At 45.6% G+C, this 17,189-nt stretch overlaps 1 protein-coding gene across 2 annotated transcripts in view; it reads left to right on the top strand.

Moving 5' to 3' along the window:
• The window catches only part of RBBP8NL (RBBP8 N-terminal like), an 83,545-nt gene that overhangs the window by 44,375 nt on the left and 21,981 nt on the right, over positions 1-17,189 (top strand). For both annotated transcript variants that reach the window (XM_084848406.1, XM_084848407.1), the window contains 6 exons: positions 4,700-4,772; positions 7,477-7,643; positions 9,284-9,366; positions 11,739-11,902; positions 13,159-13,948; positions 16,138-16,249. In XM_084848406.1, coding sequence (XP_084704532.1) covers positions 4,700-4,772; positions 7,477-7,643; positions 9,284-9,366; positions 11,739-11,902; positions 13,159-13,948; positions 16,138-16,249 — 1,389 coding nt within the window. The remainder of the gene's footprint in view (positions 1-4,699; positions 4,773-7,476; positions 7,644-9,283; positions 9,367-11,738; positions 11,903-13,158; positions 13,949-16,137; positions 16,250-17,189) is intronic.

Below are 17,189 nucleotides of genomic sequence, written 5' to 3'. Positions count from 1 at the left end.
CTGGAACCAATTCCACACGACTGGTCTGCCACTGGCTGCCGCTCATTCACTAACTGCATCCACAGCGCACGGAATAGCACTCCTGATCTGGTCAATTTTATCTGCAAAGTTCTTTGCAAACTCATCACAGGAGGCCTTAGAATGCTCCATTGCTTCCGGAACAACAGGACCGACCAGGTTCTGGACCACTTGGAACAGCCTCTTGGGACAGCACTCTGCAGATGCAATAGCGGCAGCATAAAAAAGTATAGATAGCCTTATATAGGAATTATGAGCATTTTCTGCACTGTTTAAGTGGAGTAGTTGGGAGAATATTATTTCTGGGGGTGGCTGTAGCATGATCAGCTGAAAGAAACAAATGACTGGCTAGGGCTGTTATAAGGACAAGAAGGAGAAATGGTGGGAGAATCTGGAGCAAATGTGAAAATATGGGAGTAGGTAATAATTAATGATGATTTGTTGTTGTTCAGTCGTGTCCGACTCTTCATGACCCCATGGACCATAGCACGCCAGGCCTTCCTGTCCTGTGCTCTCTCCCGGAGCGTGCTCAAGTCCATATTCATTGCATCGGTGATGCTATCTAGCCATCTCATCCTCTGCCGTCCCCTTCTCCTTTTGCCTTCAGTCTTTCCCAGCATCAGGGTCTTTTCCAGAGAGTTTTCTCTTTGCATTAGGTGGCCAAAATATTTGAGCTTCAGCTTCATTATCTGTCCTTCCAATGAGCACTCAGGGTTGATTTCCTTTAGGATTGACTGATTTGACCTCCTTGCAGTCCAAGGGACTCGTAAGAGCCTTCTCCAGCACCACAGTTCGAAAGCATCAATTCTTCGGCGCTCAGCCTTCCTTATAGTCCAGCTCTCACAGCCATACATTACTACTGGGAAAACCATAGCTTTGATTAGACGGACCTTTGTCGGCAAGGTGATGTCTCTGCTTCTTACTATGCTGTCTAGGTTTGCCATAGCTTTCCTCCCAAGGAGCAAGCGTCTTTTAATTTCATGGCTACAGTCACCATCTGCTGTGATCTTGGAGCCCAAGAAAGTAAAATCTGTCACTGCTTCCATTTCTTCCCCTTCTATATGCCAGGAAGTGATGGGGCCAGATGCCATGATCTTCGTTTTTTTAATGTTGAGTTTCAAACCAGCTTTTGCACTCTCCTCTTTCACCCTCAACAAGAGGCTCTTTAGATCCTCTTCGTTTTCTGCCATTAGGGTGGTATCGTCTGCATATCGGAGGTTGTTGAGAATTCTCCCGGCAATCTTAATTCCGACCTGTGATTCATCCAACCCGGCGTTTCTCATGATGTACTCTGCATATAAGTTAAATAAGCAGGGTGACAATATGCAGCCTTGTCGTACTCCTTTCCCAATTTTGAACCACTCGGTTGTTCCATGTCTGGTTCTTACTGTTGCTTCTTGACCCTCGTACAGGTTTCTCAGGAGACAGGTAAGGTGGTCTGGTATTCCCATCACTTTAAGAATTTGCCACAGTTTGTTGCGATCCACACAATCAAAGGCTTTAGCATAGTCAATGAAGCAGAAATAGACGTTTTTCTGGAATTCTCTTGCTTTCTCCATGATCCAGCGAATGTTGGCGATTTGATCTCTAGTTCCTCTGCCTCTTCGAAACCCCGCTTGTACTTCCAGTAGTTCTCGGTTCGCATACTGCTGAAGCCTAGCTTGTAGGATTTTGAGCATCACCTTGCTGGCATGTGAAATGAGCGCAATTGTGCAGTAGTTTGAACACTCTTTGGCATTGCCCTTCTTTGGAATTGGAATGTAAACTGACCTTTTCCCGTCTTGTGGCCATTGTTGAGTGTTCCAAATTTGTTGGCATATTGAATGCAGCACTTTAACAGCATCATGTTTTAGGATTTTAAATAGCTCATCTGGAATACTGTCATCTCCGCTAGCTTTGTTGTTGCTAATGCTTCCTAAGGCCCACTTGACTTCACTCTCGAGGATGTCCGGCTCCAGTTCAGTGACCGCACTATCATGGCTATCAGGGACATTCAGATCTTTCCTGTATAGTTCTTCTATGTATCCTTGCCACCTCTTCTTAATCTCATCTGCTTCTGTTAGGTCCCTGCCTTCTTTGTCCTTTATCATGCCCATCTTTGCACAAAACGTTCCCTTGAGATCTCCAATTTTCTTGAAGAGATCTCTAGTCTTTCCCATTCTGTTGTTTTCGATTTCTTTGCATTGTTCATTTAAGAAGGCCTACTTGTCTCTCCTTGCTATTCTCTGGAACTCTGCATTCAGTTGGGTATATCTTCCCCTTTCTCCCTTGCTTTTCGTTTCCCTTCTTTCCTCAGCTACTTGTAACGCCTCATCAGACAGCCACTTGGCTTTCTTGCATTTCTTTTTCTTTGGGATGGATTTCGTTGCTGCCTCCTGAACAATGTTACGGACCTCCGTCCATAGTTCCTCAGGCACTCTGTCTATCAGGTCTAATCCCTTAAATCTATTCCTTACCTCCACTGTATATTCATAAGGGATATGATTTAGGTCATACCTGAATGGTTTAGTGGTTTTCCCTACGTTCTTCAATTTAAGCCGAAATTTTGCAACAAGAAGCTCATGATCTGAGCCACAGTCAGCTCCAGGTCTTGTTTTTACTGACTGTCTAGAGCTTCTCCATCTTTGGCTGCAAAGGACATAATCAATCTGATTTCGATATTGACCATCTGGTGATGTCCATGTGTAGAGTCGTCTCTTGTGCTGTTGGAAAAGAGTGTTTGCTATGATCAATGTGTTCTCTTGGCAAAACTCTATTAGCTTTTGTCCTGCTTCATTTTGTACACCAAGGCCATGCCTGCCTGTTATCCCGGTGATTTCTTGACTTCCTACTTTAGCATTCCTATCCCCTATGATGAAGAAGACATCTTTTTTTGGTGTTAGTTCTAGAAGGTGTTGTAGGTCTTCATAGAACCGATAAACCTCAGCTTCTTTGGCATCAGTGGTTGGGGCATAGACTTGAATTACTGTGATGTTGAATGGTTTGCCTTGGATTCGTATTGAGATCATTCTATCGTTTTTAAGATTGTACCCCAGTACTGCTTTTCCCACCCTTTTGTTGACTATGAGTGCTACTCCATTTCTTCTAAGGGATTCTTGCCCACAGTAGTAGATATGATGGTCACCTGAATTAAATTCGCCCATGCCTGTCCATTTGAGTTCGCTGATTCCCAAGATGTCGATGTTCAATCTTGCCATCTCATGTTTGACCACCTCCAGCTTACTTTGATTCATTGATCTGACATTCCAGGTTCCTAAACAATATTGTTCTTTACAGCATCGAATTTTCTTTTCACCACCAGACACATCCACAGCTGAGTGTCCTTTCGGCTTTGGCCCAGCTGCTTCACTCTTTCTGGCGCTACTTGGAAATACCCTCTGCTCTTCCCCAGTAGTATATTGGACACCTTCCAACCTGAGGGGCTCATCTTCTGGCGTCATCTCTGTTAGCCTTGTGATACGTTCCATGGGGTTTTCTTGGCAAGAATACTGGAGTGGGTTGCCATTTCCTTCTCCAGTGGACCACATTTTGTCAGAACTCTCTGCCATGACCTGTCCATCTTGGGTGGCCCTGCACGGCATAGCTTATGGCTTCACTGAGTTACGCAAGCCCCTTCGCCACAACAAGGCAGTGATCCATGAAGGGGAATGATGATTTATTTACTTATTTATTTATTACATTTATAACCCACCTTTCTTCCATCATGGAACTCAAGGTGGCTACATGTGGTTCCCAGGTGGTCTCTCCTCCAAGCACTGGCCAGACCCAGAGCTGCTTAGCTTCAGCAAGGTGGCTGCCTCATGTGCCTTCAGACCACGTCCTGGGACCCTGTTATAATGATAATAACAGGAAAGAAGAAGCAGTTTTATAACACTGCAGAACAGCCTTCTGCAACCTGGTGCCCTTCAGACATACTGGATTTTAAATCCCATAATTCCCAGCCGGCGTGCCCAACACAACTTGAGGGCACCAATTTGGGGAAAGCTGCTGAACGGTATTCAAAGCACTTTGCAGAGTTTATCTCAGCAATCCTGATCATGACCCTTCCTTCCAGAAACTCAGAGGAGCAAACATGGCATTTACCTTATTTTAGCTTCACGGCAACTCTAGGTGGTTGGTTAGGCTGAGTGAGAATGACCAACTCGAGGTTACCCAGGAAGCTCCATGGCTGTGTGGGAACGTTAAGCCAACTGTCCTTGGCCCAGGTCCTATACTCAGCCTTTCCCCCCACCAGATATTGTTGGACTACAACTCCCATAAACCCCAGCCACCATGGCCAATGGTCAGGGATGGGAGTTGTAGTCCAACAACATCTAGGGCCCAAGGTTGGGGAAGGCTGCACTACAGACTGGATTTCTGCCACAGATTCATTTTATGTCCTTGGGCTTATTGCTGTCTGTCACCTTCCTTTCCCCTCAGTCAAACAGGAGCAGCAATGACCCACTTCACAGGGGTGTTGTGAAGGTGAGCGCCATAAAGACCACACAGCATTGTGGCCATTTAAATGATGTGATGTAAATTGCTGTGAGGAATATCCAGATGTGTGACCTGGCATTCTTTTGAACTTGCTTTCTCGAGGGAGTGCCGGGTTCTGCTCTGGTTTGTGAAATACCCGATCCCTCCCATCGCATTCGTATCAGTCCCACGTAACCCAGAATTCTGTTTTGTACTTCCATTACAGCTAATGAAATGAATAAACTGAGGGAAGAGAACAAGAGCCTGAAAGAAGACCTGAAGAGGCTCTGTGGCACAGAGTAAGATCTCCTCACTCTTGTTTATCACTTGGTGTTTTGGATTCCTGTTGGTCAAATCCAATATGGCTGACCCCCTGAAAACAGCCAGTTGGCCAGCACAGAGCTCCTTCTCCCTGGGGGCTGTGATGCTTCTCATGAGAGGCATAAGAATTCCTTCATCATAAGGTAGCCTCGCCCAAGCTGGTGCCCTGCAGATGTATTGGACTGCAATTCCTATCATTCCAGCCAGCATAGCTTCTTTACATGGAATCATATCTTGAGATAACAACCTCAAAATGTCTACAGTTGGACAATGGCTTTAGGACCAACCAGAACTGTAGAGAGAGCAAAGAGCTGGATGTGCCTGATCTCGTCTGATCTTGGAAGCTAAGCAGGGTCAGCCCTGGTTAGTACTTGGATGGGAGACCTCCTGGGAATCAGGCTTCCTCCATTCAGCAGGGGGTTGGACTCGATGATCTTGTAGGCCCCTTCCAACCCTATGATTCTATGAGTCCTCCAGAACTCTTCATCAGACTAGATGGTAGAAAAAGCAGGAGATGGGGGAAGAAACACTTATCCCAGAATCTGGCCAGGTAGCCACGAGTTCTGCTGTATAGATAGACCCAGTCTCAAAACAGAGATTTGCAGTGGGAATGAATTAGTCAGAGGTAGATGTTGCAGGAATCAGAGTATACCTAGCAATGCATTTTAGCCCTGGCAGTTGAGAGCTCACAGCAAGATCAACGGGGAGTTTTTGACTTGTTGCACACATCAGTTCAAGAGAAAACACCTTCCCAGCCCCGCTGGGGAAAAAACCGAGTTCTCACAAAGTGGCAAAGCCCATGACTGGGCTGTACCACTTCAGACTGGTGGTGGGAGCTCACATAATTGATTGCTCTGATGATGATGATGATGATGATGATGATGATAAATAATCCTTCCACATAGAAAACTAGCAGGTCAGGGAGTTTTCTATTGGAGGGATTGGTTGATTTTTAATGTGGATTTAATGTGAGCCATTGCGATTGCATGTACTCAAATTTGCTTACAGTTGGAGGTGAGGATTAAGGGGTTGTGCCAAAGGCTTGTCCTACAGAATCATTAACTTACCACCAGGCAGTCTCCACAAAAGACTTCCATCAAAGTGCATTAGAGTTAACTCCGCAGCACTAAGGAGCACTGAAGTGCATTTTGTGGGGAAGATCTACTGCTGACAGTAATTTTACTGCCCACAGGTGAAGCTGTTGCTTTACTTTAATGCATCAGGATAGCAACCCTAGGGTGAGGAGACCCCCTATGTGGTTGGCCAGTTACCCAGGCTTGCTCTGTGGTTAATCTGGTCACGGTCCTCTCTCTGCCCCATATGATGCTAGTGGGGAAGAGAATGGCCAGTGTGGCAACAGAATGCTGAACTAGTTAAGCCTTTGGTCTGGTCCAGCACACCTGTTCTTATATTTATAACCTGCCCATTCTACTAAGATCCTTCTCCGGGTGTCTCTATCTTTGAGGTGAAATGGGCACCGGCTGGAGATGAGGCCTTTTCTGTGATGGTGCCCCAACTGTATAAGACTCTATAGAAGACATTGCTACCACGTAAACCAGGGGTGCAGAACGTCTTTCAGCCCAAGGGCCAAATTCCATTTTGGAGAAACTCTCTGGGGCCGCATTCCAGTGGTGGGTAGGACCAAGGGCAAAAGAGGTAGAGTCAAAACGCCAGTCTATTTTAGCTGAAAGCTCTTCCTGCCCGTAACAAAGCCTTCAGAGAAGCAGTTCAACCTTTTCGAATGAGGACACAATCTGCACAAAAAACAGGAAACCACCAAATGATCAGACGCTGGGGCCAGGGGAAGGGGGCATGGCCTTCTGGGGCCCCCCAGAGGGCTTGATTGGGACTCCTGGACAGCCATATTTGGCTCTGGGCCTGAGTCCTGCACCCCTAAACTAAACACTGCTTTACTTACCTGGAATTTGGGCAGCACTGAATTTTCAGTGGTCTTTCTTCAGGATTTATCTGCTGTTTCACTGATTGCTATTTCTGGTCTGTCGTTGCTTTTACTGTAATAGAAAGGGCGTAAAAAAAATCTGTTGCAAGCTGCTGGGGGCGGGGGGAATACTGATGGAAAAGCAAAATATAAGCTTCTCCACACAGGGCTTTTAACCTGCTATTGAGATAGGTTACTCATGGAAGTTTGCGGGTCCTTTAGATGATGTCGTCAACCTCCAGGACATCTCCCATGCTAAATGACCTTTATCCCATTTTTTAAAAAATTGGAGATAATGAGCTATCAAATTGAAGCACATCGAGTTCCCTCCTGAAAAGTGGAAATCCAGCAATAAGAGGAGTTGGACCACAGCGCCATCTAATGGCTGTATAAGGAAACATATAGAACAACACAGATAAAGGGGGAAAGTGGCGGGGGGCGGGAGGGAAGCACATGTAAAGGGAGCCCATGGTGATCCTGCATTTAAAATGGAAGCAGAAAGCCCGGGTAAAATTAGCCTGGTGTAGGAATGCTCTATGAATGCTAAATGGTAATAGGATTTCACCTTTTGCCTCTCGTGCAAAGGGGGCATTCAGACAGCTGCTCTCATCCCCCACCCCTCTAATTTCTGTGAACCACCCAGAGAGCTTCGGCTATTGGGCGGTATAGAAATGAAATTAATTAATTAATTAATTAATTAGATTTCTTCCTACCATTCATTCATTTCCTCTGTGTTGCGACAGGGACAGGGCAAAGTCTCTAAAAGGACTGTCTAGAGAAGGAAGCGCAACCCCAGACTCACCACTGCCCCTGCTGTCCACACAGAACAGGAGATCCAGCACCGAGAAAACCACAAACCAGGAAGCAGAAGACGAGTATCGAGAATCTCTTGGTCATCCGTTGGGAGGAGGCGAGTTCTTCTAAGGCTGAACCTAGTTTCCTCTATAGTCAATTCTGTATCAGGAGGACAGTTAAGCCCATCAGAACCTCCATTCGGTGGAGGCTGGTGGCTCCAATGTCAGTGGAGTGTTAAATCTGCTCCGGGTTTCATTCAGAACCAGCCATCACTCTAAAGGAGTTCTCCAAGGTGCAGAAGCCTTGCCCAATGAAAGCCTCGTTAACTGATGTGCCTTAAATAAACCTTGCCCCCCACCAGATATTGTTGGACTACAACTCCTATAAACCCCAGCCACCATGGCCGATGGTCAGGGATGGGAGTTGTAGTCCAACAACATCTGGGGCCCAAGGTTGGGGAAGGCTGCACTACAGACTGGATCTCTGCCACAGATTCATTTTATGTCCTTGGGCTTATTGCTGTCTGTCACCTTCCTTTCCCCTCAGTCAAACTGGAGCAGCAATGACCCACCTCGCAGGGGTGTTGTGAAGGTGACACCATAAAGACTACACAGCGTTGTGCCCATTTAAATGATGTGATGTAAATTGCTGTAAGGAATATTCAGATGTGCAACCCGGCATTCTTCTGAACTTGCTTTCTCGAGGGAGTGCCAGGTTCTGCTCTGGTTCGTGAAACACTCGATCCCTCCCATTGGTATCCATTGGTTCTGTTTCTGACTGAAACTCGGTATGGATTCAACGTCCCACTGACATCAGAGCCACCATACTCTGCTACCTCCATGTCCACAGGAAGACTCCCCCTTACTTATATTCGATATGGGAGAGAATTCTGTTCAGTTTGTTTTTTTTATAAAAACTTACCCAAATTTTGCAAAGTTCTTCATAAACAGGAAGGAAAGAACTTGTAATTTAAAAAATTGAATGTGTGAAAAACCAAAACTGACATATTTGCCCATCCAGGCCCAGGGCTTTGAATGCTTAGCTCTTCAAAGTCTGGATTTGAATCCCTGTACATTCAGCCATGTTTGTGGGGTGGAATTGGGTTGCCACCTTTTTTTTCTGACAAGCTCCTCATCTTTAACAGCTACATGGCAGGCAGGTTCATCATGGTCCACTCCATGCTGGGAATATTGGTACCTATTGATTTTGGCTGGTGCCATGGGATACGAATTTAATTTCGGTTCTTTTTTTATCAGAACATATCAACATTCACAAAGGTCTTCGTATGCGGAATGGAAATAACGTGAGATTTAAACAATTGAATGTGGGAGACAACAAAACTGCCAGATGTGTCCATCCCTCTCTATGACTCTCAAATTCAAAATCCTCTTTATGCTGAGAACAGCACTAGAGCCGATCTGGATTTTACCCCAACAACCATTTCTTGAGGGACCTAACCAGGGTGGCCATGTGACCTACTCTGCAAAGGATGCTCCTCTATTTAAAGGACTGTCTAGAACACGATTTTGCTTTACAACAAGGCTTTAAGGGGGAAATTGAGCTTTTTTTTTTTTTTTTGCCAGCACCGCACCGCCAAAGGTTGATGGCAAATTCAGCAGGGGCGGCAAAGGCTGTAAAAAAAAAAAAGGCCAGGGGGCTGAATGTAGTCCATTCCTGGCTTAGAGCATGACATTTTAAATATCTGAACATGCTTAACCTGTAATAAGTGACAGTGGTGCTGTCTCCGTCTTCTAGATCAGTCTCCAGGACAGAGAAGTTCTCCACGTACCAGGATCTCACCTAGCATTATTCTCCAGAACGAACATGCTCTGGAGATGGTAAGTATTTTCCTGGCTGGTCTATCCTTATCTATCCTTCCTCATCAAATTTGATTTTTGACCTTATGCTGAGAGCTCTCCGGATATATGCAACTACATTTAATTTCCATGTTTAACACTGGTTGGAGAATTCTACTTGTTGTATCACAGAATTGTTCTTTCAGCACGGTGTGTGGCCTTAGCATTGGTACTTTTTTTTTTTTTTAAGTGCATTTGGGGGGTTTGTCTGGATGCTATGGCAGGGTCCCTTTCAACTCAGTGGCCAGATTCACACAACTCGACAATCCAGAGTATGGGTCGAGGGTGGGTTGTTGTTGAACTATAGGTTGTTGTTGAATCATGGGTTGTTGTGTTGTGTGAACCCAGCTGCACTAACAAACCATGGTTTGTTAACCATGAACATCCCATGGTTTACAACCCAACAAAAAAAAACATGGGTTCTCTTCATGGGTTATTCATGGTTAACAAACCATGGTTTGTTAGTGCAGCTGGGTTCACACAACACAGTGATCCATGATTCAACAATAACCCATGGTTCAACAACAACCCACACTCAACCCACACTCTGGCTTGTTGTGTTGTGTGAACCCAGCCACTGATTCTTGACTTTGAGATTTCTGTGAATGCGCTTTCTATCAGTGTAGAATACCTGAAGCATACCCACTTAGAGCCCTGGGTTTTCTAATAGTCATGGCAAAGTGCCCAGTATCTTCCTTTTGTTCTGGAGGGTAGGTTGATGACTCTCCAACCCTGATCTCTTGGATGACGAGAAGGAGGTGGCCATGAACTGTTCTGAAAAGAGGGCTTACCTCCCCTCCCCTCTCCCAGCTGTAGGATGTGCTAATGCAGAAGTCTGTGACCTGGTTCACATGATCACCGTGGCTTAAATATCTGAACCTGGCAAGGATGGGTTGTGCAAGGGTTAAACAACCCTAAAACAGGCCATGGTTTATGCAAGTGTTGTTTAACCCTCAGACAACCCACGCCTGCCAGGTTTGGATAACACGACAAGGCACAGCCGTGGCTCAAATATTCAGAATGGTTGCACGCACACACCACAGCCCACTGTGACTTAAATAAGCCATGGTGTGTTGTTTGACTGTCCAAACCAGGAAGTCAAAAGATGAGCCAACCATTTTTGGAAGTGAGACTGGTAAAGACACACAGGGTTGTTCCAAATGAGGCTTTTATTGTGCAATTTGCCCTGCCTTGTTCACAGAATTTTATGGGGGGGTCCAGACAATGACATCTTCAGTTTAGAGCCCTCCTGCTGCTACTTCAGTCTTTTTTCTTGCAAAAAAAAAATCCATTAAGGAAGAAAAGATGGAATAGTTGCACAATTCCTTTTGATGGTTAGTGCTAGGAGCCCTCTGTCTGGCACCACTCACAGAGGCCTGGGTTGATCTCTGCAAGAATCATATAGTGGTTCCCATGGAGATCCGATGGGGGGATCAATGTCTATTGCGTGGTTTAAACTGTGATACCCTACTTGTTGTTGTTGTTGTTGTTCAGTCGTTCAGTCGTGTCCGACTCTTCGTGACCCCATTGACCATAGCACGCCAGGCCTTCCTGTCCTGCGCTCTCTCCCGGAGCGTGCTCAAGTTCATATTCATTGCATCCGTGATGCTATCTAGCCATCTCATCCTCTGCCGTCCCCTTCTCCTTTTGCCTTCAGTCTTTCCCAGCATCAGGGTCTTTTCCAGGGAGTTTTCTCTTCGCATTAGGTGGCCAAAATATTGGAGCTTCAGCTTCATTATCTGTCCTTCCAATGAGCTCAACCAATATGTTTGCAAATAAGCCAAATATTACAAAATGTCAGGTAGAGCTTTTCTATACAAGGCTGCTAATTGCTGTATCTACTTTCAGTTTCATTGCAGAGTTCTACACAAACAGCTTTTCCTTTCCTGCTTTTCTGTTGCATAACCACTAGGTGGCACTGTGGTTCAGCAGAATAATGCAAATACACAATTAGGAAAATATATTTTCTTTTGCCATCAGAAATAATACCCCATTTGCCCCACTCTATTTTTTTTTATTAAAAAAGGGGGAAGTGCCCTTAAAAAACAAGCAAAACTGGAGGATCATGACATCTTCTAAAGATCCCATAAACAACCACGCTCAATAAATGCCTTATGTAGAAAAGCTCTAAGTGTCCAGTCTCTCTGCTCAGAGAATTGGGGTGTAAATATGTAACAATTAGTACCAATGTGCAAAGCCTTTGCAATTGATGGTAAGCCTGGACACTGTCCCTTGGGAACTTTGAGCAACCCTTCACCACTTCCCTCAGGCTGCTCTTTATTTCTGTCCATTGACACAACACAAACAAGAAATAATCACGCATTCCCCTCTTCCTTTCTCCCCTCTGTTGTTAGAGTTCTCAGAAGATAGCAAACCAGTTGCATGGAACAATCGCGTTAGTGAGGCCCAGCTCAAGATCCTGCTCTCAGGAAAGAGATGGCCCAGGAAATGCCACCCCACCCCCTGTGAGCAAAACCCCGCCATCCCCTCAGCCTGAGCGAACTCCCACCTTTGAAGCGTAAGTAAAAACTCAAGAACAGTCCTGCTGGCTCATGCAAAAGGCACATCTGCAATTAGACTCAAACTGGACCGGGGGGTCATCTAAATGAACAGCTGGAGTGGGTGGGCTGTGAAGGATTACTGCAGACCAAGCCTCTTCCCTGATTTTTCAGCTTTTATTTAAAAGGGAGGGAACAAGTTTCTAGACCCTCTGCTTATGGTGAAACATAAAAAATGGAAGCCCTGTTCTCCGCCCAGTTGATCAGAAAGTAAAATGTCATACAGTCCTCTGGTCAATAAATGTATGGCATTGGAGCGATTGACAAAACACTTCGTACCTGATGTTTAATTATACTAAAACTAAACATGTAATAGATTCAGGACAAATGACTGTATGAACTACCTTTTCATTGGATCTAGATTTGAGTTTAGTGCTCTACCACACAAAGCTCCCTGAAGTGTTTTCAGTGGTATGTGTTTTGTCTGTTGAACCTTGACTAGTGAATTCAAACTCCATGCAGGTGTTGGTAACTTAGATAGCAACCCTATGGCCGTGAGACACTGTCTAGATGGCCATAGGATTTTTTGGTTTCTGGAAATTGAGATTCTCCAACTCGTTTCCAGAAACTGCGCTCCCCTGCCCGTCCCCTTGTAGCAGGCGCGCTTCTTTCCACACCTCCATCTCCGTGCTCATAAACAGAGTGCAGAGAGGGTGAAAAGGGGGTGGTCCCAGGGGCGGGGAGGGGAGGAGATCACAGAAGCTGCTTTAGACAGCTTCCTATTGGGTCTCTGGGCCCCTTCCCATCCCCTTCCCAAAGCCGCAGAGCGGCTGGAGCACGGAGGAGAGGATCCCCTCCACACTCTGTCCTCCTTGCATAGGATAGTCGGCAGCCTCCGAACTCGGAGGCTGCCAACTATCTTGATAGGAATGCACCCTTAATTGGTTTATTAACAGAGGTTATATACAGCTCTAGAACAGCACTCCTAATATGAGCCTGCAGCAAGATTTCTCCTACTCCCAAAGGAAAAAGGGAGAGAAGTCCAGGGACTGGTTGTCCATATGGGGCCAATGCACAGTTATTTCATTGTGCCTGATTACAGCACAGTATGCAGGATCAGGATTGGACACTGTGGTGGAGCACTCAGGTAATGGCTTCACCACCTCAGTATTGTGCTCAGGCAACCAAAAGTGGTCAGCACAGATGGAAAATAGGCATCTGAAATTGCGACTTTTGATCGATATTGGAGCAGGGGTGACAGTGATGTTTGTTTTAGCTATTTAAGAGCCAGCAAATTGGACTGCCGTGAACTTGCTTCATCTTATGAGACTCTGAAGCTTGCTACCAGAAAGGAGCAACTCTGCTTCCTCAACCAACATTTTACCCTGCGCCGCCGTGGACTCCGGAATAACTCCAGCAGCAGAGGGGGTGGCTTCCCGCACCACTTGCTAATGGCCAAAGAGGCAGGAGGCAGAACGAGGTCACAAGATGAGTGGGAAGAGCAGGCTGCCATCTTGGAACTGCCTGGTGCCATGGTATACATGAAGGACCGTCACTTGGAGAATAGACTCCAGTTTCTTAATCACCAAGAGAAGCTCCACTATTTATTGATGCAACAGCAGCAAAGCTGTCGAGCTGGAATGGAGGACAGCTTAGATCGCACTGAACGTCGATCACCCCCATTGCCAAGGGCTGGCCAGGAGTGCAAATCAGAGAGGCCCTATTTAGAAGATTCAACTGATGGAACACTAGGGAAATTGCTTTTGATCAACAGGGAAGACCTGGAGCAAGGAGAGAAGGCCGACGCCATGAGGGAATACCTCACAGAAGCACCTCTGGACCTATCCGATTATGGAAGAGGAAGAGAAAACTTGAAGCCAGACAACTGGCAGAAGCCCTCCACAGAGCATAAGGCTGGAAGTCCAGGTAAAGGCCAGAACGAAGACTCTGCTCTTCAGAAAGCTTGTTTGTCCAGCTGGCTCCATGTGGCGAAACATCTCCATGGGAGCAACGAGTCCGATCAATTCGCCCTCAAAGCCAAGGAGAACGTAGCAGCAGCGTTTCCGGTAAGAAAAAAAAGTTTTTGTCTTAGGCTGTTCCTGCACCATCACCTTCCTCTGTATGATTAGCTGTTTTGCATTTATGTCTTTACTCGACCTTATGTGTTTGCCCTCCTAACAACCCTGTGAGGTCAGTCACAATTCGCTTGGGTCCATTTCACAATTGACACAGCTGCATTCCCTGTTTTGCTATTGAGAAGACCTTTGCCAGCCAATCCCGGCTCCTTCATTCATTCATTTATTTCATTCATTTCATTCATTATATTTCTATACTGCCCCGTAGCCAAAGCTCTCTGTAGCAGTTCACAAAAATTAAAAACCATTAAAACACCTTATACAAAGTGTGATGGACTTTGTATAACCATTAATGTAAAGGCATAGAAACAGATAGCACACACAACAGACAGCACATCTAAAAACAATTTTTAAAACAATCAGCCAAAGACAATCCAGGACCTGGTTAAAACTCACTATATGCTGCCAAATGCCTGAGAGAAGAGGGGAGTTTTAACCTGGTGCCAAAAAGATAACAATGTTGACACCAGTCAGGACTCATCAGGGAGATATTTCCACAATTGGGGGGGGGCACCACTGGGAAGACCCTCTCCGTTGTTGCCACTCTCTGAGCCTCCCTCGGAGGAGGCACCCACAGGCTCCTGTGTATTACATGAGCTATATAAATGGTTGCACAAACTGAAAGCAAGCTTGCACAACCAATCTTTCCCTTCCCTTCCTCCCCGCTCCTCGCAGTCTCCTGTACCAAAAGCCTCTCCAGAGGTCAGGGGGCTCCATTGAACATTAGGGCTATGTAGGAATGTACAGATTGTTTAAACTTCATTCCATCTGTTTTTCACAGATTGTCAGGCGTATTTTGTTCCGTCATCTGCCCATTGACGGAATTGGATTTTGTAAGTTCCCAAATTAGTGTAAATTCGCATTTGCACAATTTTGCATGTGAAAATGTGCAAATTCCTCAAAATGTGCAAATTCCCCCAAAAATTTGCATTTTCATGCTTTAGCTATGGGGGAAATACACATTTTTGGCCATGTTTTAAATATTTGCATATTTTTCTACAATGAAATTTGGTCAAAATTCCCAAAGGTTAGAAAAACGGCCTGCAAGTCCATGGAATCTGCCCAGCAATGGAAAAGCCAGTCCTCTGCAGAATGTGCAGGTCAGATTCATAAAAATCTGAACTCATTTGCTTCTGTTGCAGATTTCTCTGACATCCCTACGTCCGTGTGGTATGGAAATACAGTGGGAGAGGGGAATTGCCTGAATTCAGGCAGTGGGATCCTAGTCCAGTGGTCAGAATGTCTGTAAGGGGCTTGATATGGTTGATATTTCCCACATTAAACAGATAAAGTGTTGATGACATATTCACATCTTTGAACACCCATGCACACCATAGTGCCATTCTGAGTGCCTTTTTTCTTGGTAGAAAGGCCGGGTACAAATCAATAAATCAATCAGAATCAGAGTCCCCAGATACGGATATGGATATTCAAAGATGTGGGCCCATCTTCTACACCCCTGCAGGAAACACCTGTCTACTGCATCAGTCATGTCGCCCTTGACTGGGTGTATCCATCATTCAGGCCATGTGGGTTCATGGTGCTCAGTCAGTGAATCAATTGGATTCTCTCACACATTGATGCTTGTGCTTTTGATGATTTTCCATCTGCCCTCTTTTCTGCTAATGTGTGGAGACCCTCTCAGTCTAGAGGTGGAACCTGACCCCAGGACTCATGAACAGATGAAACTACCATATATTGGGTCAGACCATTGGTCCATCTAGCCCAGGAATGTCTACTCTGAGTGGCTGCAGCTTTCCGAAGATTCAGAGAAGGGTCTTTCCAGCACCACTACCTGAGATTCTTTTCAGTGGAAGCAGTGGAGGCTGGTTTCTGCACCTTGGAGAGCTCCTTTAGAGTGTTGACTGGTTCCGACTGAAATCCAGAACGGATTCACATTGGAGCCACCAGCCTCCATTGAGTGGGAGATGAACCCAGGACTAGCTACATGCAAAGCATGTGCTCCACCACACAGCTACAGCCCCTCCCTATCTACCTGTAAAACAGGAATAGACAGGTAGTGTCAGATGTCCCGCCCAGGCTGAGCATTATTGGGGCCTTGAGGCTGGGTGGCAACCTGCAACATCTTTGGCCTCAACTTCTGTTTCTGATTTCTGCAGATCTCTTTACTACAAGAACTTCCCGTTTCTAAGCCAGCCTTGGGTAATGCCGCTGCTGATTTGGAGACAAAGATGTCTTTTGCAACAGAGAAGCAAGAAACAGACCAACCAGGTAAAATGGAGGAATAACTTGTGCTTTCAGAAAGACAGAGCAGCATTTAGCTATGTGAGTTGCTTTTAAGACACGGATGTCAAAAAATAATAGGCATTTCAACCTTTTAGAATGGGGAAAAAAAAACATGCAAAAGCCAGGAAACCACCAAGTGATCAGCTTCCAGGGAAAGGGGGCAGGGCCTGGGGAAAGGGGCTGTGCCATGCCGGGAACTACAGAGGGCAATTCGGACCCCTGGTGGACTGGATTTGACCCATGGGCCTAAACTTCAACACCCCTGCTTAAGGACAGCAATTCCCAGGGCTTCTCTCTACACAAGTGATTTATTGCATGCTCATGATTGGCCACTCATGATGTCATCAACCTCCAGGACATCTCCCGCGCTTTCCCCAGTTATCCCATTTTCAAAAAGATCAGAGATAAGCTGAAATAAAGATTTACGCAGTGTATCAGCAGTGTGTGTTGCCAGCATAGCACTATAATTCAGCCACTAGGTGGCGGTGTTTCATTGACCATATAGAGCATTGCTGAAAAAGGAAATTTTCAATTCCAAGTCACATGCTCTTTGTCTAAAGGAGCCCATTGTAATGCTGCAAAGAAAATGGAAGTAGAAAGCCCAAGTTGTGGGATTTTAGCCTTATGTAGGAATGCTCCCAGAGGGGTAGATGGGGTTAAACACTGCAGGACCCACATTAAACATTCAGCATCACATATTAGGGCCAAACTAGACAGGATGCAAGAGGTCTATAATAAGGATATTTGTGGGGTTTTAAACAATTAATACAGCTGCAGAGCAGGGGTTGGATCACTGCCATGGCTCTGATGGAGTGGAGCTTAATCTTTTTGGACCCTCCATTTTTTGTAATTAAATTGTGGCATTCCTCCAGAGCATTTCTTTGCCCTGTGGAGGGAAACATACAGGGATCCTACAGGTTCCAGT

Source organism: Heloderma suspectum, chromosome 4, assembly GCF_057233095.1.
Source record: "Heloderma suspectum isolate Gila_16-S chromosome 4, 16-S_ref, whole genome shotgun sequence".
In the NCBI taxonomy this organism is placed as follows: Eukaryota; Metazoa; Chordata; class Lepidosauria; order Squamata; family Helodermatidae; genus Heloderma; species Heloderma suspectum.
Note: the sequence above shows the minus strand (reverse complement) of the source record. Positions and strands in the feature narration are given on the sequence as shown.